General features: G+C 34.2%; 1 protein-coding gene across 2 annotated transcripts; it reads right to left on the bottom strand.

The window, feature by feature from the left end:
* Positions 1–1,253: 1,253 nt before the first annotated feature.
* LOC133189581 (TATA element modulatory factor-like) lies at positions 1,254–22,288 on the bottom strand. 2 transcript variants are annotated; one of them, XM_061324959.1, is made up of 24 exons: positions 22,131–22,288; positions 20,060–21,829; positions 19,820–19,887; positions 19,184–19,240; positions 17,131–17,234; positions 16,592–16,709; positions 16,144–16,199; positions 15,928–15,992; positions 15,718–15,814; positions 14,692–14,777; positions 14,449–14,510; positions 14,077–14,141; positions 13,677–13,833; positions 8,430–8,522; positions 8,194–8,248; positions 7,948–8,049; positions 7,362–7,554; positions 6,772–6,841; positions 5,865–5,957; positions 5,594–5,704; positions 4,811–4,960; positions 4,483–4,608; positions 4,046–4,156; positions 1,254–1,729 (listed from the first exon to the last, which is right to left on the bottom strand). In XM_061324959.1, exons 1-24 carry the CDS (start codon positions 22,258–22,260, stop codon positions 1,706–1,708), a joined length of 3,963 nt encoding a protein of 1,320 aa, XP_061180943.1. In that variant the 5' UTR covers positions 22,261–22,288; the 3' UTR covers positions 1,254–1,705. The 2 variants fall into 2 exon arrangements, with proteins under 2 accessions (XP_061180943.1, XP_061180944.1); XM_061324960.1 differs by lacking the exon at positions 19,184–19,240.
* Between the last annotated feature and the right edge of the window lie 369 nt (positions 22,289–22,657).

Raw genomic sequence — 22,657 nt, 5'->3', positions numbered from 1 at the left:
AAATCAAATTAAATCACTGCAGGTTAACTTTAGTACGATCACTGCAAAAATAATCCATTAATCATGCATCTTGTAATTAATCACGGACTTATCTCAGTTGACACGTGTTAACGTCATTTGATCTTATCTTAAATCTGTTGCGATTACAACATTAATCTTTGTATGATCCGCTTTTGGATCAGGATGTAGATAGAAGACGCAAGTGGTCGCTGAAGAAAAAAGAAAACAAAGCAAAACAGCTGATTACCCGAAGGCACGTTGCTACATGGTACGGATGACTGTTACACAGACCCGTTTTGTAAAATGGTGTATTTAAATTTTTTTTAAAAATATAAATCAAAATGTCTTAATACTTTAAACACACTTCTGTATAAGACAGTTTTTTTGTCTTTGTCTTTGTTTAAACATGCTTGTGAACAGCTGGTGAAGAATAGACATCAGTTGTCTTATCCCCAAGACAGCAACTATTTTCCAAGACGCACATGTCTCTGTCTTATCCAACCAAAAAAATCTAAACATGGGATAATTGGTAACAATTGAAGGAATTTTTGGAATAAATGTCAGTGTTCTAATCTCAGCAGCTCATTGGCTGGAATTATTTAAACAAGGCATAAAAGTATGATGAATAAAATGTCACTACAGAGAGAACCAATTAATTAGCCTGATTATTTAGCTAAATAAATAACACCTTTTTTGCATCTTGTAGATTTATTTCACCGACAGGTCGTAAACAATCAGTAAACAGGCATTTCTAGTAACAAACAAAATTACAGAATGGTAAATTATTTATAATTTAACTTGAAATTCATACAAAACAAAGTAAAATATTGGTTGATTTAAGAGTTCAGTAAAGATTAAAACTGTACAAGTATTCATCCATATAAGCAAAGTATTTTTACAATGGAGCCAGGAACACCTTTGTTATATATTTTATTTATATCATTAATACCAAGATTTATTTATTTATAAATATACATCAAGGTAAGCTCAAACATCTGGGATCTAAAGATAATTTCACCTCGAATGTACACCCTATATTATATATAGGTACCTCCAAAGCAAAGTATTTGACTATATGATTTAGAAACATGTACCCAACAAGTGAAGAATACACATGAAAATGAGAACATACATAAATGACTGAGACACACTAGTATGAAGCATACCCTCTGTACTCCTCACCTCTGAGCTTATACAGTCTTATAATAAATACACACTTATAACATGACAATATATTAAGTTTATCACCCACACTCTGAAAGCCCTTTCTATTACTTACATTCATTATTTATATCGATAACATGCATGACCTGGAAGTACCATTATCATTACTTTTCACTCTGTAATGATCATTTCAAGTTTATATTACGTTTTATTGATTTTTTCATTCAAGGAATTCTGTATACTACTTACAAATTTCAACATCGTATAAATGACAAATACATGTATTTCTTATCCATATTTCAATAAAATTGACGGAAAAATGTCACATAAAAGTTACACCGTTAAAAAATTCAAAATTTATTGATAATACAATGCATACTTGGGTACATGCCTTCGTAGAACCAGTTCTTGCCACCTTGTGTAGCTTCTGATTAAATGATAAATCCGTCTTGTATTGGATCTACGAGGGACTTCTTCATCGTCCACTCTCTTTATCACAGAACTGTACGCCGTCATCACACAATGGTCCACTCAGTGTCCACTACTTAGCAAGGAGATGATCAATCTGAAAGGATAACAATTAAACAATTAAAAAGTCATATATTAATATTTACGCATTCTACATTATACAGGCAATCAAAATATACTGGATTGAAATTCAATATGTACATGTATATTCTCTACCTCTCTTCAATTTGCTCTTTTTTCATTATTTTTGAGGCATAATACTATAATTTATATATTTGAGCAATCAGAATTTGAGAACATGTAATTTTAAAATACATCTGAATATTCAATTGACCGATCAGAGTTTGAATATCTGTAAGAACTGCGAACGATAGTATTGTTCTCCCGCCTATCTCCAAGTCAATTTTCAAAAGTTAACATATTTAAATGATTTTTCCTTTTTATATAGTTATTTATATGAATTTTCATGAAACATTACTTATTTGGGAAAACAAAGAGAGATAACTCTATAATTTGAGTAAAACGTGTTTTTCACTATAGAAATCAACGGAAAATGGAAAATATTTTTAAAACATCTCTCCCCCCCCCCCTTGAAACAAAAATTCCTTTTTACGGGTAATATGGATTGTTATTTCACAAATTCATTTCAAAGCTTTTTGTGTTTCACGGGTGGGGGGGGGGACATATGTTTACAGATAAAAAAAACGACAAAAATGCTCTCTTTTTTTTTTTTTTTTACCAATTTCGAAGGGTTTTACAACTTTAACGTTGTATTTTATCAATTACATATGTTTAATTTTATATGCGTAAAACAAAAGGAAAGATTTAATGAACATTTCTATAAAATAATTGATTCTGATTGGATAAAAAATTCTTCTGATAACTGCATCAATAAAATCTGGAGTTCACATGCACTTAGCAGCCGAAACTACTTTGGCTGACTTTACATGTATATTTCCCGCTTCCAGATTACTTTGTGAAAGAAAAATGAAATACTTTTGCTCTCTTTTCCTGAATTTCAAAACTTGTCCGGTACGTTCCTGATTTATTTTCTACTTTCGTTTCTTTCCGAATTATCCATCCCCCTTTGCTAAACAAATAAAATCGTCTGCAATGTCAACAATGCAGTTGCGGGTAAGAAATCATCATATGTATGTTATATGTTTGCCTTTGAGATAACTGGTACGAACAATAGAACTGTGAAGAAATGTTTTATGCTACCAAAGAGGAGAAATGCCGTTAATCTGTTAATTCTTAGGAAACGAATGCATGAGAAAAACGACACTGAGCGAGGACGGAATTCTTTCAATGCTACCGACTCTTTTAGATTTTACAGCATATTGTGATATGCATGGACAGGTTGTGATACGTATACATTTATATGTTCGGTTTGAAATTCAGATGAAGAAATGCGCAAATGAAATCCAAAATTTCTGTGACCTGTAGAAAAAGTTGTTAAGGTTATATTTGAGTAGCTTCCTTTTACATTTACAAACCTAAAGATATCAGCTTACCAGGGATAATATACCCATTGGGATATAGCAAAAATTAATAACACAACAGGTAAGTTTTTTTTTTATGTAAAAACTCTTATAATTGTCAGAAAGAGCTGGTAATGACACAGTATTTGAAAACGCTGTTTCTCCCTATTACTCTGCGTCTGAAAATTTAGGTAGTCTAACTAAAGTATATGTTGGACAGTCACTCGTTCTCAGGTTAAATCTCATCTTGAAAGATAAATATTAAATTATAAGAAATAAATCTTATTATTTTTTATTTGATCGATGTATCAAAGAAGACTTGGACGGTAAATTTCTTCAATGCTCGTAGATCTGTACATTCAGCCATTTTGAAATTTAGCAACGTTGTTGTGATGTATACCTACGCACAGTATTTGATGGGTAAATTAAATATTAAAGTGAAAGAAACTTTCATTTTATTTTTTTAAAATCATAATTAAATGATAAGAAATGAATGTAATATTTTTTTCTTTGACCGAAATATCAAAGAAAAAATTTGGACCGAAAACATTTTCATCAATGCGCGTAGCGCATTGATGACGTTTTCCGTCCAAATTTTTTCTTTGATACTTCGGTCAAAGAAAAAAATATTACATTCATTTCTTAATCCATATCCAAGAATATTTTAAAATATGCTTATGCTTTCAAGCCTGATTTCAATGAAACCATCATCTACCCCCGTTATAAAAAGAGTTGGAATTAAGAGTAATTAACTATTCAACACTGGTATAAAAAATATTATTCAATTACCATTGAACACTTCTTTGCATTCAACAAAGATTTTACGGCCAAATTGCCATTATTATTAATTTAAATGGGTGTAAAATGTAGGCGGGAATCGGGAGTTAGCATGCCTAGTTCTTTATACATCCAACCAATCAGAATTTGATTACCTGTAATTTGTACATCTCCTTGACATCCTGAAGATCTAGTCTCAGTTCATCAGCTTCTTCCACTTTTTCTCCATACATTTGTAACAGTGCATCATACCTCTGGTTCAAATCCTACAGTACACAGTTACATCAATTAGGTCCTTCCATCCAGAATAGATATTAATTGTTCTACTTTAACAAATTATTCATATATGATAACAAGTTTTGGGATTATGGTAAATCTATATATTTGTGTTACAATATTATATTTCTGAGACACAAAAGCATTGTATATATTTGCGAGATGCAACTTTCTTATGTTAACCAGATAAGTCAGAGTTATTTCCCATTGTTATTGCCTAGCTATACATGTACGTTTATAAATGACCCCAAAAAATGTTAAAGTCTATAAATGAAAAGTGCATGTCCTTTGAATTTAATTTTTTAAAAAGAATTACCTCATACTGCTTTTTGAGTTGTGGTAACTCTTCAATCTTTTCGTGAATTTCTTCATTTTGATTGGTCAGATTGACGAGTTCTCGAGCCATGGACTCCCGGGTTCTCTCCAATTGTTGAATATCACTCTACATCATATAAATAACTCAAATAATGCAAACAAAATTTTATCAGTAAATGCATATTAGGGAGTTAATGAACCAATATTCAGAATGATGAAAGATATAATACAAGTAGTTAAAATCATTTTTAATTGCTAAAATACATGTTTTATTCTTCAATTCAAAATATTTCATCATCAGTTTTAGTGATATTGTTTGAAAAACTTACTTTTAATTGGAAAATTTCACCATCTCGCTGTTTTAGCTGTGACTGAAGGCTGTCAATCAAATTTGCAGCCCCACCCCCTTGTCGTATACTCTCATATAGTGTAGATCTACTGGACACAGGAGACATCACTAAACTTCTTTCCAAATCATCCTACAAAGGCCAAGTAATGCTTATATTAACCTTGATCTTTCAATTTAATTAAGTGATCCTACTATACATATAACATACACTCAAACCTAAACTTGACGGGACAAAGAAAATCTTCAAGATATCAAAGGATCTGAGATAAAGAGGTAAAATTACATAAAGAAAAAGTAGGTGGGACATGATTTCCAGAGACTTCATCATATCCATGGTATTTGAAATATTGATGTTCATGATACTGAAGTTTAACTGTAAATGTTTCCAATCACTTACTCATGGTAGGCAGTGAATAAAAAGAGACTACTAATTAAATACACGCTACCACGTCACATATTCAAATCTAGTTTTAAAACATTTCAACAAAATTAAACTTTTAAGAAAATCAAGTTATTAACTACTAAGAATGCCAATTCTCCCACATTCCATAATGAGGGGGCTTAAATACCTACCGGGGGGGGGGGGGGGGGGGGGATATCATGATTTTAATTCCTAAAAAACTAAGTAGTAAGGCTTGAATAACTACTGAAAAATATTCTTGATAAATACAACTGACAACAGTATTGCATAAATTGTCAATGCACTAAGACCATTCTACTGGGTATAGCCAAAGTTTCTACAATCAAGAAGAATACTGGTTACCTGTGAGAAGGATATAGACATGGACCCATGGTCACCGGTCACACTCTCAGATCTGGACACAGACAGGGGTGACACTGACCCCCGGGACTGAGGGCGCTGGAGGTCCTTCTCCTAGAAACACATTCAGTATCTGATCACTGGATCATGAAAATGTGAAATTTTTTATTAAGTTCAAAAATATTTGTGTTGTACAGACTTTTCTGGAAAAGTTAAATTCATTTCTACTGGACAAGAAATTTGTGAATAGAACAAGAGATTTAGATGTGTGTACCATCAGTGAGATTTGTTCCTGAGCCAGGGTCAGTTTCTTCCTCTCTTGTTCCACTTTATTTTTCTCCATGTCCAGCTGGGTCTCCAGGAAAACCTGTAACAATATATAAATAGTGCATGTAGTAACACTGAAAATGTTCATCCTAAGAAAACCATTGTCAACCAAGGCCACAACTTCAGTTGACAATGGTTTTCTTGGGGTGAACATGTTCAATGTTATCCTTAACTACATGTAGTTTTTATTACTGGTATATTATACTGAATGTTTTATGCAAATACAAATAACTGGACTGTGTGGCATAGATTCCGCACAGTTAATAATTTTGTTTGAATACCATCCGTTGTCAAGTAAAGAAGACTGTTGATTTGTTCTATCACAGAGGGTGCATCATTCAGAGGGTAATAGTGCTTTTTAGCAAATGTTTCTCAATGAATTAACCTAACTTACATGAAAATATATGTACATTATAACAGATGGTTACACTTTTATGTATATTAGTCAGATAACAACTGTAAAATTATGAAGTTGTTAACTGTGAGAAAAGTTTGCAGAAAGGTTTGCATATTTAAAACATTCAATATTACAGAAAATATTTTTACATGGTTGTGAGGGAAAACATGTGAAATTGTCACCCATTTAAATATCATTGTTGACCTATGATTCACTTCAGTCAACAATGGGTTGCCACTAGGTGACAATTCATGTTACCCTCACAACCACGTAAAATTTTTATAATGGTGACTTCAACAAAGTCAGTGACAAACATAGGTAACAGTGTATTATACATCAGTGAACATTAATATATTTTCAAAGAAATGATGGGTCTCTTAATAATTTTTAGAATTGTGATACTTTTTAATTTTCTGACATTATGGTAAAATATTTATAATATCTGAAATGGTCTTACCTTTTCTTTCCTGAGGTCAGACATTTCCTGTGACATCTGTTGTTTAACAGCCTCAATCTGAACCGATTCACTGTGGGCAAAAGAAATCATGAATCTTAGCCAAACTTTATGAACATTTCATCGTTGTGAACTAAGTTTCCAAACATTGGCATTTAATTTATGAAGTGATATAGAACCTAGGAGCCAGCAAAAGTTTTGATAATTGTGAAGGCAGTTATGCAAGAATTAACAAGTGCACCCAGGTTAGTTATTATCCTCATTAACTCCATAAAATGATACCTATTCCTTATACTCAGTACCTGCTTTTAAAATTTTTTTTAAAATATTGTTCCAACACCTTTTTCTAACCAAGTCATGCAATTTTTAACTGGCCATGCCCTCTGACATCATATGATCTCTTTTTGAAGGTACATGTATAACCCCAAATTTTACAGTGATGGTTATTATAAAAAAAATTTTTACAACTTAATCTGAGTTCTCCTCTTCATGTAAAGAATGTTTACTATGCTCTACTTTTCACTTTGAAATCTCCCTACAACCAAGCCTGAGTGGATTGCTCTGAGCTTTATGAATTATCTCACAATAGTTACCTGTGTTTGGCATCCTCTAGCACCTGTACTCGAGTCTTTAACATCTCAGTCTGAGCCGTTTGTTGAGCTTTCTCCTGTCGTAGTCGACTGTTCTGAGACTCTAGTGAGGAGACTTGAGTTGAGAGCTCCATCACTTTCTCATTTGCTGATCTCTCCTTCTCCGTCACCATGGCCAGCTGGGTCTGATTTTCAACTAAAAAGCAACAATCATTATTCTATTGATTTTGATTTCAAAATTGTACATTACACTGAAGGTATTTAAAAGGATTCTAAATGGTGAATTAAATCATGCACACATATCATATAATGAAACATAAAGTGTCATGCTCAATGCTGATATTGAAGATTCCAAAATATCTGCAAGGAATTCATTATTAAGTAATTCTGAGAGAAGCACTACTTGAGAAATAAAAATACATGTACTCGCTTTTCTTTTTATATTTTCTGAAATAATCTAAAAACTCTAGATCAACAATCCATTCATGAATTCATTTTCTTAGTATCTGATGTCTATGAGTCATTTTGAGATATTTAGTACACATGTAAAATAAGAATCTACAGTATGTTACAAATAACGACCCCATACCTAGCCTGTCAGAGAGATTCTTTTCTAGTTTTTCCCAGGACAGAGACTGAGCCGCATATGTTGACTGAAGATTCTCAATCTGTCTCAGCAGGGGGCGGGTGGCTGAAAGAAACAACAGCTCAAAAAACCAATATATATCACACATACATAAACAAGAATTTTGTTCTTTTTTTTGACATTCTAATGAAGGATTTCAATATCCATTAGAAAACGTATCCCTAGTACACAATGGCAATGTTGCCTTACCAGATGTTACATTTTGAGTGAGGTCCTGATTTCTTGCTTCGTCTTCTTGTAAATGCTGGAAGTAAATTGTCATTGTAAACATTTCTCAAGCAGACAAGTATGCATAAAAACATCAAGGAAACTGTACCAGAAATGACCTAATTTGAAAAATAAAAATTCTCCATCATCTTCAGTTTACTGATTACAATGTTAAAATGATGTGATGTAGATTAGATAAATAAAGAAGATTGTGTTACCCGCTGTAAATCAGAGATTTCTTGTCGTAGCATGTCTTCTCTCCTATTGTGTTCCTTCTCCATCCTAGACACAGTCATTCTCAGATCCTCTATCTGTAAAACCAATAACACATAGACACAGTCATTGTCAGATCCTCTATCTGTAAAACCAATAACACATAGACACAGTCATTGTCAGATCCTCTGTCTATAAAACCAATAACACATAGACACAGTCATTGTCAGATCCTCTATCTATAAAACCAATAACACATAGACACAGTCATTGTCAGATCCTCTATCTGTAAAACCAATAACACATAGACACAGTCATTGTCAGATCCTCTATCTGTAAAACCAATAACACATAGACACAGTCATTGTCAGATCCTCTATCTATAAAACCAATAACACTTAGACACAGTCATTGTCAGATCCTCTATCTATAAAACCAATAACACATAGACACAGTCATTGTCAGATCCTCTATCTGTAAAACCAATAACACATAAACACAGTCATTGTCAGATCCTCTATCTGTAAAACCAATAACACTTAAACACAGTCATTGTCAGATCCTCTATCTGTAAAACCAATAGCACATAGACACAGTCATTGTCAGATCCTCTATCTATAAAACCAATAACACATAGACACAGTCATTGTCAGATCCTCTATCTGTAAAACCAATAACACATAGACACAGTCATTGTCAGATCCTCTGTCTGTAAAACCAATAACACATAGACACAGTCATTGTCAGATCCTCTATCTGTGAAACCAATAACACATAGACACAGTCATTGTCAGATCCTCTGTCTGTAAAACCAATAACACATAGACACAGTCATTGTCAGATCCTCTGTCTGTAAAACCAATAACACATAGACACAGTCATTGTCAGATCCTCTATCTGTAAAACCAATAACACATAAACACAGTCATTGTCAGATCCTCTATCTGTAAAACCAATAACACTTAAACACAGTCATTGTCAGATCCTCTATCTGTAAAACCAATAGCACATAGACACAGTCATTGTCAGATCCTCTATCTGTAAAACCAATAACACATAGACACAGTCATTGTCAGATCCTCTGTCTGTAAAACCAATAACACATAGACACAGTCATTGTCAGATCCTCTATCTGTGAAACCAATAACACATAGACACAGTCATTGTCAGATCCTCTGTCTGTAAAACCAATAACACATAGACACAGTCATTGTCAGATCCTCTGTCTGTAAAACCAATATCACATAGACACAGTCATTGTCAGATCCTCTATCTATAAAACCAATAACACATAGACACAGTCATTGTCAGATCCTCTGTCTGTAAAACCAATAACACATAGACACAGTCATTGTCAGATCCTCTATCTATAAAACCAATAACACATAGACACAGTCATTGTCAGATCCTCTATCTGTAAAACCAATAACACTTAGACACAGTCATTGTCAGATCCTCTATCTGTAAAACCAATAACACATAGACACAGTCATTGTCAGATCCTCTATCTATAAAACCAATAACACATAGACACAGTCTTTGTCAGATCCTCTGTCTATAAAACCAATAACACATAGACACAGTCATTGTCAGATCCTCTGTCTATAAAACCAATAACACATAGACACAGTCATTGTCAGATCCTCTATCTATAAAACCAATAACACTTAGACACAGTCATTGTCAGATCCTCTATCTGTAAAACCAATAACACATAGACACAGTCATTGTCAGATCCTCTATCTGTAAAACCAATAACACTTAAACACAGTCATTGTCAGATCCTCTATCTGTAAAACCAATAACACATAGACACAGTCATTGTCAGATCCTCTATCTGTAAAACCAATAGCACATAGACACAGTCATTGTCAGATCCTCTATCTGTAAAACCAATAACACATAGACACAGTCATTGTCAGATCCTCTATCTGTGAAACCAATAACACATAGACACAGTCATTGTCAGATCCTCTATCTGTAAAACACAATAACACATAGACACAGTCATTGTCAGATCCTCTATCTGTAAAACCAATAACACATAGACACAGTCATTGTCAGATCCTCTGTCTATAAAACCAATAACACATAGACACAGTCATTGTCAGATCCTCTATCTATAAAACCAATAACACATAGACACAGTCATTGTCAGATCCTCTATCTGTAAAACCAATAACACTTAGACACAGTCATTGTCAGATCCTCTATCTATAAAACCAATAACACATAGACACAGTCATTGTCAGATCCTCTGTCTGTAAAACCAATATCACATAGACACAGTCATTGTCAGATCCTCTGTCTATAAAACCAATAACACATAGACACAGTCATTGTCAGATCCTCTATCTATAAAACCAATAACACTTAGACACAGTCATTGTCAGATCCTCTATCTATAAAACCAATAACACATAGACACAGTCATTGTCAGATCCTCTATCTGTAAAACCAATAACACTTAAACACAGTCATTGTCAGATCCTCTATCTGTAAAACCAATAACACATAGACACAGTCATTGTCAGATCCTCTATCTGTAAAACCAATAGCACATAGACACAGTCATTGTCAGATCCTCTATCTGTAAAACCAATAGCACATAGACACAGTCATTGTCAGATCCTCTATCTATAAAACCAATAACACATAGACACAGTCTTTGTCAGATCCTCTGTCTATAAAACCAATAACACATAGACACAGTCATTGTCAGATCCTCTGTCTATAAAACCAATAACACATAGACACAGTCATTGTCAGATCCTCTATCTGTAAAACCAATAACACATAGACACAGTCATTGTCAGATCCTCTATCTATAAAACCAATAACACTTAGACACAGTCATTGTCAGATCCTCTATCTATAAAACCAATAACACATAGACACAGTCATTGTCAGATCCTCTATCTGTAAAACCAATAACACATAGACACAGTCATTGTCAGATCCTCTATCTGTAAAACCAATAACACTTAAACACAGTCATTGTCAGATCCTCTATCTGTAAAACCAATAACACATAGACACAGTCATTGTCAGATCCTCTATCTGTAAAACCAATAACACATAGACACAGTCATTGTCAGATCCTCTATCTGTGAAACCAATAACACATAGACACAGTCATTGTCAGATCCTCTATCTGTAAAACACAATAACACATAGACACAGTCATTGTCAGATCCTCTATCTGTAAAACCAATAACACATAGACACAGTCATTGTCAGATCCTCTGTCTATAAAACCAATAACACATAGACACAGTCATTGTCAGATCCTCTATCTGTAAAACCAATAACACATAGACACAGTCATTGTCAGATCCTCTATCTGTAAAACCAATAACACATAGACACAGTCATTGTCAGATCCTCTATCTGTAAAACCAATAACACTTAGACACAGTCATTGTCAGATCCTCTATCTATAAAACCAATAACACTTAGACACAGTCATTGTCAGATCCTCTATCTATAAAACCAATAACACATAGACACAGTCATTGTCAGATCCTCTATCTGTAAAACCAATAACACATAGACACAGTCATTGTCAGATCCTCTATCTGTAAAACCAATAACACTTAGACACAGTCATTGTCAGATCCTCTATCTGTAAAACCAATAACACTTAGACACAGTCATTGTCAGATCCTCTATCTATAAAACCAATAACACATAGACACAGTCATTGTCAGATCCTCTGTCTATAAAACCAATAACACATAGACACAGTCATTGTCAGATCCTCTATCTGTAAAACCAATAACACATAGACACAGTCATTGTCAGATCCTCTATCTGTAAAACCAATAACACTTAGACACAGTCATTGTCAGATCCTCTATCTATAAAACCAATAGCACATAGACACAGTCATTGTCAGATCCTCTATCTGTAAAACCAATAACACATAGACACAGTCATTGTCAGATCCTCTATCTGTAAAACCAATAACACATAGACACAGTCATTGTCAGATCCTCTATCTGTAAAACCAATAGCACATAGACACAGTCATTGTCAGATCCTCTATCTGTAAAACCAATAACACATAGACACAGTCATTGTCAGATCCTCTATCTGTAAAACACAATAACACATAGACACAGTCATTGTCAGATCCTCTGTCTATAAAACCAATAACACATAGACACAGTCATTGTCAGATCCTCTATCTATAAAACCAATAACACATAGACACAGTCATTGTCAGATCCTCTATCTGTAAAACCAATAACACATAGACACAGTCATTGTCAGATCCTCTATCTGTAAAACCAATAACACATAGACACAGTCATTGTCAGATCCTCTGTCTATAAAACCAATAACACATAGACACAGTCATTGTCAGATCCTCTATCTATAAAACCAATAACACATAGACACAGTCATTGTCAGATCCTCTATCTATAAAACCAATAACACTTAGACACAGTCATTGTCAGATCCTCTATCTATAAAACCAATAACACATAGACACAGTCATTGTCAGATCCTCTATCTGTAAAACCAATAACACATAGACACAGTCATTGTCAGATCCTCTATCTGTAAAACCAATAACACTTAAACACAGTCATTGTCAGATCCTCTATCTGTAAAACCAATAACACATAGACACAGTCATTGTCAGATCCTCTATCTGTAAAACCAATAGCACATAGACACAGTCATTGTCAGATCCTCTATCTGTAAAACCAATAACACATAGACACAGTCATTGTAAGATCCTCTGTCTGTAAAACCAATAACACATAGACACAGTCATTGTCAGATCCTCTATCTGTGAAACCAATAACACATAGACACAGTCATTGTCAGATCCTCTATCTGTAAAACACAATAACACATAGACACAGTCATTGTCAGATGCTCTATCTGTGAAACCAATATCACATAAAGTCAGTCTCCAATAATGGGGTCACACATGTAAATATCTCACAAATAAATCTCTCATTCTCTGTACTGTATGAATGAAGTAGTACATGTACTAGCATTTCCGTATGCAGTGTTTATCATAGTTATTAGCACTGTAAAATAACTTCACCACAGTGTACTTTTAAAACTTGCATATTTTCACTCGTATTAACTTTTTTAAATACACTTCTGTGAAATTTCCTAGACTATATTTCTTAAGCAAAATATGCAGTTTTGAAAGAACCAAACACTTAAAATAAACTGATAGAATCTTTTTTTTTTAATTTACAGAGAATACTATATGTTTGATGTGAGACCTGATTGATCAGAGCTTCTTTCTCCTGCTGGTTACTCTTGCGTTCTTGCTCGAGCTGAGATTTCAGTTCTTCTCGGACCTGCATCTCGAGACTCAGTGCTGTCTCAGCAGCTTTGCTGTCCTGTGCTGCACTAGAGCGGTGTAATTCTGCTATCTCCCTGTAATCATAACTTAAACACATCATAGAGAGAAAACATCAAAAATTATAACAGAAAAAAAATCACTGACAAAAACATATCATAGATCGAAAGCATAAAAAATTATCACAGAAAAAATTCTGCAAACTGAAAGTTTTTAAGTTCAAATGAAGGAAAGTCTAGGGGGTTTAAACATACAGACTATACTGTAGTTATTTCAATAGTTTTTTGTTTTTTTTTAAGGGGGGGGGGGTATGACTTTACTTGTAGGAGTTGTCCAGGGCTGTTTGTAATCCTCGAACTCTCTCCTGGGCATCTTCTAGGTCACTCTATTGTAATGAGAATGGATCTTATTAATCTAGAGTTCCACAGGCAAACAATACTTCATATACTTTAATTTTCACTAATTAGAAATGATACGGAAATCTAGAATAAGATACCAGATAAATGTCAGGTGATGTACAGTTGTCAGGATATTTATACATTGGAAAATATGTAAATCAGAGTCATACCATTTGTAGATATTTCTTGCTTACTTCATTTCAATCATCAATTTTATTTCTATGTTTGCAGTATCTTTGTTTAAATCATCAACTTGTTTTTTATGTTTACAGTATTCTTTCTATATGTGTTCACCTTGAGTTTGGATTTTTCTCTCTCCTGTTTTTGGACAGCTGTATTTAACTGATTGATGGCCTCTGAAATAAGATTCTGGGTTACAAAATTGTTTACTGGTAATATGAACACCATATACACTGTATATTACCCTGAAAATATTGCATTTCAAATGTTTAATATAATTAAAAAACTTTCAATGTTTCACTTTCATACTAATACTTCTTCCCAATTCTCCACACATTCTACGAGAATTCCGTTTACCTGTCTGTTTCTTCTCTAAATCGTCCTTGACCTCACACACCTTGCGCAGGTGCTCTAACTCTGTTTTCTGATCCTCCAGCTTTTTCCTGTAATTACACATAAATACAACTTTTAAAATAACTTCTGGTACAATTTTTACTTATCAACTGAGAGAGTATATGTCAAACAATCAGACTAATTAGACTTAAATTTCTAATTGCATGGACAGTATTTAATTTTCATCCTGCATCAGTTTCAGTAACAAATTTAACAATAACTGTTACATCACTTACATGTTTGTCACAACACAATCTAGATATTATAAAGATGACACATTATCTTTCAAAGAATAAACAAAAATTAAGACAACAGAAAACAAAATATGGATGGAGAAGTTAAAGAGACATCCATTTTGATGAGAGACTTAAATTGCTTCACAAGAAAGAATACTTAGTACAATTTACATGTATCTGGATGTACACAAACAAGCAGGATGATTTCTACCAAAATATGACCTATACCCTGATGAAAAGTTTCCCAGCATTCCAGATGTTGGACTTACTACATTTGAGATGTTATGAGGTAGTCATTTTCCCAGCATGCCTTATAGTGGACTTTTTTTTGAGATGTAATGAGGTAGTCATTTTCCTAGCATGCCTTATAGTGGACATTTTTTTGAGATGTAATGAGGTAGTCATTTTCCCAGCATGCCTTACAGTGGACTTTTTTTTGAGATGTAATGAGGGAGTCATTTTCCCAGCATGCCTTATGGTGGACTTACTTTTGAGATTTAATGAGGGAGTCATTTTCCCAGTATCCCTTATGGTGTACTTACTTTTGAGATGTAATGAGGGAGTCATTTTCCCAGCACCTTATGGTGGACTTAATTTTGAGAAGTAATGAGGGAGTCATTTTCCCAGCACCTTATGGTGGACTTAATTTTGAGAAGTAATGAGGGAGTCATTTTCCCAGCATGCCTTAAGATGGACTTACTTTTGAGATGTAATGAAGGAGTCATTTTCCATGCATGCCTTATGTTGGACTTACTTTTGAGATGTAATGAGGGAGTCATTTTCTTTCTCTTTAGCCCTCAGCTTCTTGATGATGTTATTACTCTGTAGTTGTTGTTTGGAAAGCTTCTCTCCTGTAATATTGATGCCAATTTTATCAAAATTTTTGTAAGTAACACTATTTTTCCCCTTCCCAAATTTCCTGTTTTTAAATTCTTTTACTTGTTGTCTTGACCCCACACCATACCTTCCTGCAGTAGTTCTTTAATCTGTTGATCTTTCTCCTGAATCTGACAGGATTTTTCTTTTGTTCTGGAACATAATACAAAACTTTTAGTTCTTTCCTTCCACCAAAAAATGTAATAAAATGCACTTGTTCATTTGCCATACAGTAGTTGTGAAATCCTTAAACATGTATTTATCAAGAAAATGAGGTGGAATATCTGTGAACTCGATAACTTACTTTTTTGCTAACTCATCTTGAGTGTCTTGGAGTTGTTTCTTCACGGTTTCTTTTTCCTGTAATTTACAATACACAGAATATAGGTCTGAATGATCTTACTTAGTACAAGTACCTGAATGTACTCCTTGAATGTGGTAGAAATTTAAATGGGGACTATTACTGTATGGATAATACACATTTTATTTAAACTTCACTCATCATGGAACATGAACTCTATTTATTTAATCACTATATACAAACTTGTGTGTTCTGTCCAGGCATGGCTGCACAAAAAGGGGATGGTGCCACATAACAGGGGTATGGTGCCACATAACATGTGAAAAAAAAGCTTTGAGTCGGCCATTTTTGGCCAGTCTGTTGGGAGAAGGCATCCAAACAATTTTTCAAAGATGGCCGCAGTTATCCTTACAAGACTAAGAATTCTATTCATTTGCCTGTATATACCTACCCTTATCACCTGGTTGATTTTTTTCTCGGCCTCAGACAGCCTCTTGGTGAATTCTGACGTGACGTTGTTAACATCTTCCGATTCTGCTTCTTTTAATTCTTCTAACTGCTGAATTTGACTGTCGGCAGAAACGCTCAAATAAGCATCAACATTATTGCAGCTGTATGTAATGAACTAAAGTCTTTAAAAGAATTGCATCATAGATCTTTGGAGAAGGCATCTGAAAACTCTTACAGGTTATAGTTTATTTTTTTAATCATAAATCGTACTACACATGTTGACAATATACAAATGCCTATGTGTGCTGTGACATACTTGTATGTGTGTGTGTGCTGTGACATACTAGTTTGTATGTGTGTGCTGTGACATACTAGTTTGTATGTGTGTATGTGTGTGTGCTGTGACGTACTTGTATGTGTGTGTGTGCTGTGACGTACTAGTTTGTATGTGTGTATGCTGTGACATACTAGTTTGTATGTGTGTGTGCTGTGACATACTAGTTTGTATGTGTGTGTATGTGTGTGTATGCTGTGACGTACTTGCGTAGGATGTTACTGGTTTCCATCAAGTCATTGTTGTCTTTACTCATCTGAACCAGTTTACTTTCTCTGGCTTGTAGAATTTCCGTCAGCTCAGCAATTTTCTGAAAGTGCATTCAAAATAAATGTCATCATTGTGTACCTGAATGTAGAAAACTATTCAGTGTATTACATGAATGTAGGTTTTAATACTTAAAAAATACCCGAATACATTGCGTGCTGGTTGAAGCAAAGGGTGAAGTTATTTTATTTTTCATTACTCTAAAATCCTCTATACTTAATCAAGGAAAATAGAGCATTAATGTCACAGAGATAGAAAATAAGCAAATCCTGAAATGCCTCTGCTTAGAAACTGATGGAGAATTATACATGTATCAAAAGTCATACAATGAGAAAAAGCATGCTTATTTATCTTTACACAAGTTAAACACTTGATAGCTTTGTATTATTACTACCAGAAATGAAAAAAGAAAAAGGACAAAACATACATAGTTATATTGAAGGAACCCCAATGATGGATGAAAAACCAACCTTTTATGACCATAGCTCACCTCAATGATTATCATTTATGAGTGATGCTGTCAATTAGCTATTTCATCACTATGAGGGAAAATCAGCATCCAAAATTAAACTGATACCTAGCATCATCTCTCTCCAGCAGAATCCTTATGGTAAGCCTTAGAGTTTTCTAAAGACCTTTACCTGGACATCGTAATCTAGCAACTATAGTCATGTGTAACAAATGAAACAAATCTATTGGTAACCATCCATGCTTGAATCTTCTGTTCAAGTTTGGTTAAGAAGAGAACAGTATCTGTCAGTCTTGAAGCCAAGACTAGTAATGTTTTCCCTGAACAAATTAATTATAAAGAATGTTAGTAATTCCTGCATTAATTCTGAAAAAAATTATGGACTTCAGGGCTAGCTAGAGCTATTCCTATTTCTTTTATTTATCTTTTTTTTTTTTTGCTGGAGGTTTCATACAATGCAATAAAGGTCAAAATATACATGTTCTTCAGAATGCTCCTGCTTAAAGCATGTCAATCCTGGTCACTCATTCTGATACCCAATGTCATTGCAACATCTAATGAATGACTGGTGTATGCATTTCTAGATGTACACGTTTCATGCAAAATTGGTCCAGATCTTGTTTGCCTTTACTTGGGAATAGTTTGCTTTCGAATTTGACCCTCGACACATACAGCTACATCAAAACTAGGATTATAGCATTGAAACTTTCTTGAGGTGAGCTAAAAAAATATGATGAATGTTGCATGTGCTTGATGTAAATGATTATTGCCCAGCGCCTTCATTTATTCAATAATTACTGGTAATGTTCAGTGAACTAATATTTTCTATTATCTGACATGTACATCACAGAATTGTAGAACTGTTCAGAGAAAACTGAATTCACACATTTTTTATGCAAGTCTCCTTTTTAAAAAAAAATATTTTGTATTATTGAATTCTGCTCCACCAGTTACGCCATTTACTTCTTTGGTACTTTACCTTATATGCTTCATGGAAAAAAAAACAAAAACCAAAACTGAAAATGGAATGATCATGTAAACATTGAATACATAGTGTTAGTGCAAAACCCCACGAGACACTGAAAGCTGTAGCACACACCAACATCAAACAACATCTAAATGGGACCTGCTCAGGGGTCAATAATGTTTATATAAATATAACAGTATTTGCAGCTTATCATATTATATCACAACTTTTTTCTGTTTCAATTCAAACTTTAAAAAAACAACAACTCTTTATTATGGTGTTCTGAGAGTAGCAATTATTTTATGAAAACTTTCTTTTTCTAAAAAATTTACACCAACACCACATGATTGTCTTTCTTATTGCAGTGATGAACAAAATTGTCAAATTGTTAATAGGAAAAAGAATACTGCAATAAAAAAAAGGTTTGGTAAATTGATATTTTATAAATTCAGCTATGTGTATATATAAGTTTATTTTGCACTTCTGACAAGGACAGCACTGAGATGGTCCCTATGTAGAAGGTTGTTTGACCTTTGACCCCTACACAAACCCTGACCTGCTGGTATACTACATCGCTGTTTGTGGTGTCCGTATTCTCAGGGACGGTCTGTAACTAAAACATACAGCTTCTTATAAATACTTCCTATTTCTAATCCAGCACCAGAAGTCCAGTCCCTAGTCGTACACTGTTCTAATGCTATAATTTCTCAAATATTCAGTCTTAATTTGGATTTAACCACACCTCGAAAAAAGCTGGGTTTTTTGTGCCCCACTACTCAGTAAACCCAGGTTGTTCTGTATGCATTAATTCACAAGCATTTGAAATAACTAGTATTTTTTCTCAACATCATGCAGAAATGACTTTTTATAACAACAAACATGAGCTGGCTTTACATGCTTAACATGAAAACTTTATAAATGTTAAACTTTACAGAAGATAAAGTAATTGTATTTTTCCATGCAGAGTAACCCTGGAGATTTAACAAACATTTTTTTTTTAAACTTAAAATGTAATTGAAATAATGATAAAAGCATTTATTCCATTGCTAAAATCAATTGTTAGTATACTAAGCAAACAGCTGGCAATATTATCATGTCCAAACATGCTCATAACAACAAGCAATGTATGCATGTCCTATGTTACTTCTTGTTCCAAGTGTTAAGCGTAATCTGAACAAGTACACAGTGTTACCTTAATGAGCTTCTGCTGTTGATCATTTTCAAAATGTTCACTAAGTGGGAACAGGTCATGTTTTCCTCCTACAAAAAACCAATAAATATGAAATTTCTGTAAAAATCTTAATCTATTTAAAATTTATATTCTTTAATCAGCTCAAAAAACTTCAGATCTTTTTTGAACCAGTCAAGGAATCTGATTTTAATAAAATTAGACAAAAAAATGTCAAATAACATCTTTTGAGGTGAACCTAACCTTCATGCATATGCTGGTTTCCCCTATGGTCATCTTCATCTTGATAATCCCTCCCTGGACTGAGTTGTTCAAACTGTCCCTCCCTACTGTGGGTGCTAGAGCTGGACTGACTATCAGATCGCCTATGGGTGGGGCTGCTTCCTCTACGTGCCGTTTTCTGGAGGGATATCTTCAAGGGAGATAAATCCACCATTTTAGACCCATCTCCATTGGAAGTAGGAGTTGACACGTGTGATATGATTTCTATGTCGGAGGATGTAGTTGTGGAAATCTCATCCCCCGAGTCATGGCCTCCTGTGCTGCGAGAACACTCTGACTTTGATGGTGTGTCACTTCCATTATCCTCCATTTTGGCACTGTCATCCATTGCATCTTCAATCATACACTTAACATATGAACTACTAGGAGAAATTTCTCCCATGTTTTCTGAGGGCTCAACATCTTGATTTTCTGATGATTCTGGAACTTTTTCTGGAATGTAATCTTCTGGTATGCTTTCATCAGATTTTGTCATCTTTGTTGAACTCTTTTCAATGACTGTTTCATCTGATGTGTAGGTATCTAAACTACTGTCCAGTTTGTTTGTGTCTGAGTCTGTTCCACCAAGTGAACTTGCTGTTGAAGGGCTCAGAGGTAAACCAGAAAGCCTCTCTTGATCGATATCTGGACTATTAGATGGAATGTCAACTGGTTGAGATCTGTTTACTTCAGCTAAAGAATCAAAACCAACTGGAATATTAACATCATTTTCTCTTTCACAGACAAGTGTGCCCTCTTCTCCAACTGCAGTACCTTCATCCACTTTTTCCATCATTTCTCCTTCTTCCACTTCTTTGGTTTGGACCTCTATAGCTTCCTCTTCTTGTTGACTCTCCACTTTATTTTGAATCTGTTCCTCAGTACCCTCATCCACTCTCCACTGTTCCTGATCTTGTATGCACTCAACTAAATTGTCTTCTTTCACAATACTCTCTTCTCCTTCTCTTTTCACTTCAGTAATTGCTATATTTTCCTTGAAATCAGAATGAATCACTTGCGATGGGCTTTGTGGAGTTTCTTTGTGTGACTGTTCACTGACTATTAATTCACTAGATCCACCCTCTGGTTCAGAAACACTGGATAATGGTGGTTCACTATCAGAACTCTCTTGTTCTAACTCTGTTAAACTGGAACGTTTATTGTCTTCAGAACATATAGATTTTTCAGCACTTTCTTGATTAATTATAGCTACATCTGTTACTTTATCTCTGTTAATTATTTCATCACTAACTGATTTAAGTGTATCATTGTTCATCTCCTTTTCGTTATTTTCATCTTCACAAACTTCCTTTTCCTGAACTTTAATGTCTTCTGTGGTCTCTAATAAATCACTTTCTTTTACACTCTCCACATTTTGTGACTCCAGTTTTGATTTTTCTTCCACATTCTCTTCTGCTCCTTTGTTTTCAGTCTGTTCGTTTTGTACACTGGATTTTAATTTCAGTGCCCCTTTCTTACTTTTAGATGACAAACCACCAGGTTTTGGGTTGACAGGTGATGATTCAGTTTTCTTGACAGTGGAAGCCGCACTAGATTGATCCAGTTGTGACTTTTCTTTTTTAGGCTTGGTAAGACTGGTATCCATCCCCCATGGCATGGACCAGGCACTTCTTGTGTCCTCTTCAGATTCATCCTTTCCTTTGTCCAAAGAAAACGACCCCCAGGAAGACCACGACGAACCTGTGTCTTTTACATTTTTAGGTTCCTCAGAAGACTTGGCAACTTTGTTTTCTGTAAAACAATTTTAATGTTCATTATCAAATTTAACAATTAATTTGATTTTTCTTTTATGGAATGTATCAATCAAAACTTACTTTTTAACCTGGATTAAATCTATCAAAGATATTGCAATTTTGCTTTACTAATAACCAATTAAAAGTCAGCTTAAACCATTTCCTTGAGTGGTAAGGTTATAGCCAATGTTCAGTATCACCCATACATGTTTTACATCAGTTAACTTCTGGAGTACCTGCAATTCTCATAATATATGGAAATTTATCTGTAAAATTCTCACTAGCTATTTAAATTTTACCTGATACTGATGAAGTCTCTACCACAGCCCCATCCTCGTTAATGTCAAGGACTTTATCAATCTTTTTCTGAGCATTCTTCAAAGCCTGAGTTGCAAAGCTGGAGAAACTTGACGTGTCCCACCAACTCATTCTGAACAACTATTGCTCAAACACCAACATGTCTAACAAAAAAAAAAAGGAAGTAGATTCAATAACACAGACTTATCCTTTAGTTGTAAAAGCTCACTCTTTATATATTTGAGACTAAATATTTCGTAACTGGGTGGTTTTAAGGTGAATGAAGTAATTCATTGTCGCTACTGTTGCTATTTAACAGCAATGTTAAGGCAGTGCTCTTGTATGGGCCAGAAACATGGAGGACAAATGCTACAATAACAAATAATATCCAGACATTCGTCAACACATGTCTAAGGAACATCCTCCAGATCAGATTACCTGACAAAATCAACAACACCAAACTGTGGCAGAGAACAAACCAAGCCTCAATTGAAGAGGAGATAATGTAGAAAAAGTTGAAGTGGATAAA

The sequence above is a fragment of the Saccostrea echinata genome, unplaced genomic scaffold, assembly GCF_033153115.1.
Source record: "Saccostrea echinata isolate AGI-Se365-2 ecotype Australia unplaced genomic scaffold, CSIRO_AGI_Sech_v1 ptg000019l, whole genome shotgun sequence".
Classification (NCBI taxonomy): domain Eukaryota; kingdom Metazoa; phylum Mollusca; class Bivalvia; order Ostreida; family Ostreidae; genus Saccostrea; species Saccostrea echinata.
Note: the sequence above shows the minus strand (reverse complement) of the source record. Positions and strands in the feature narration are given on the sequence as shown.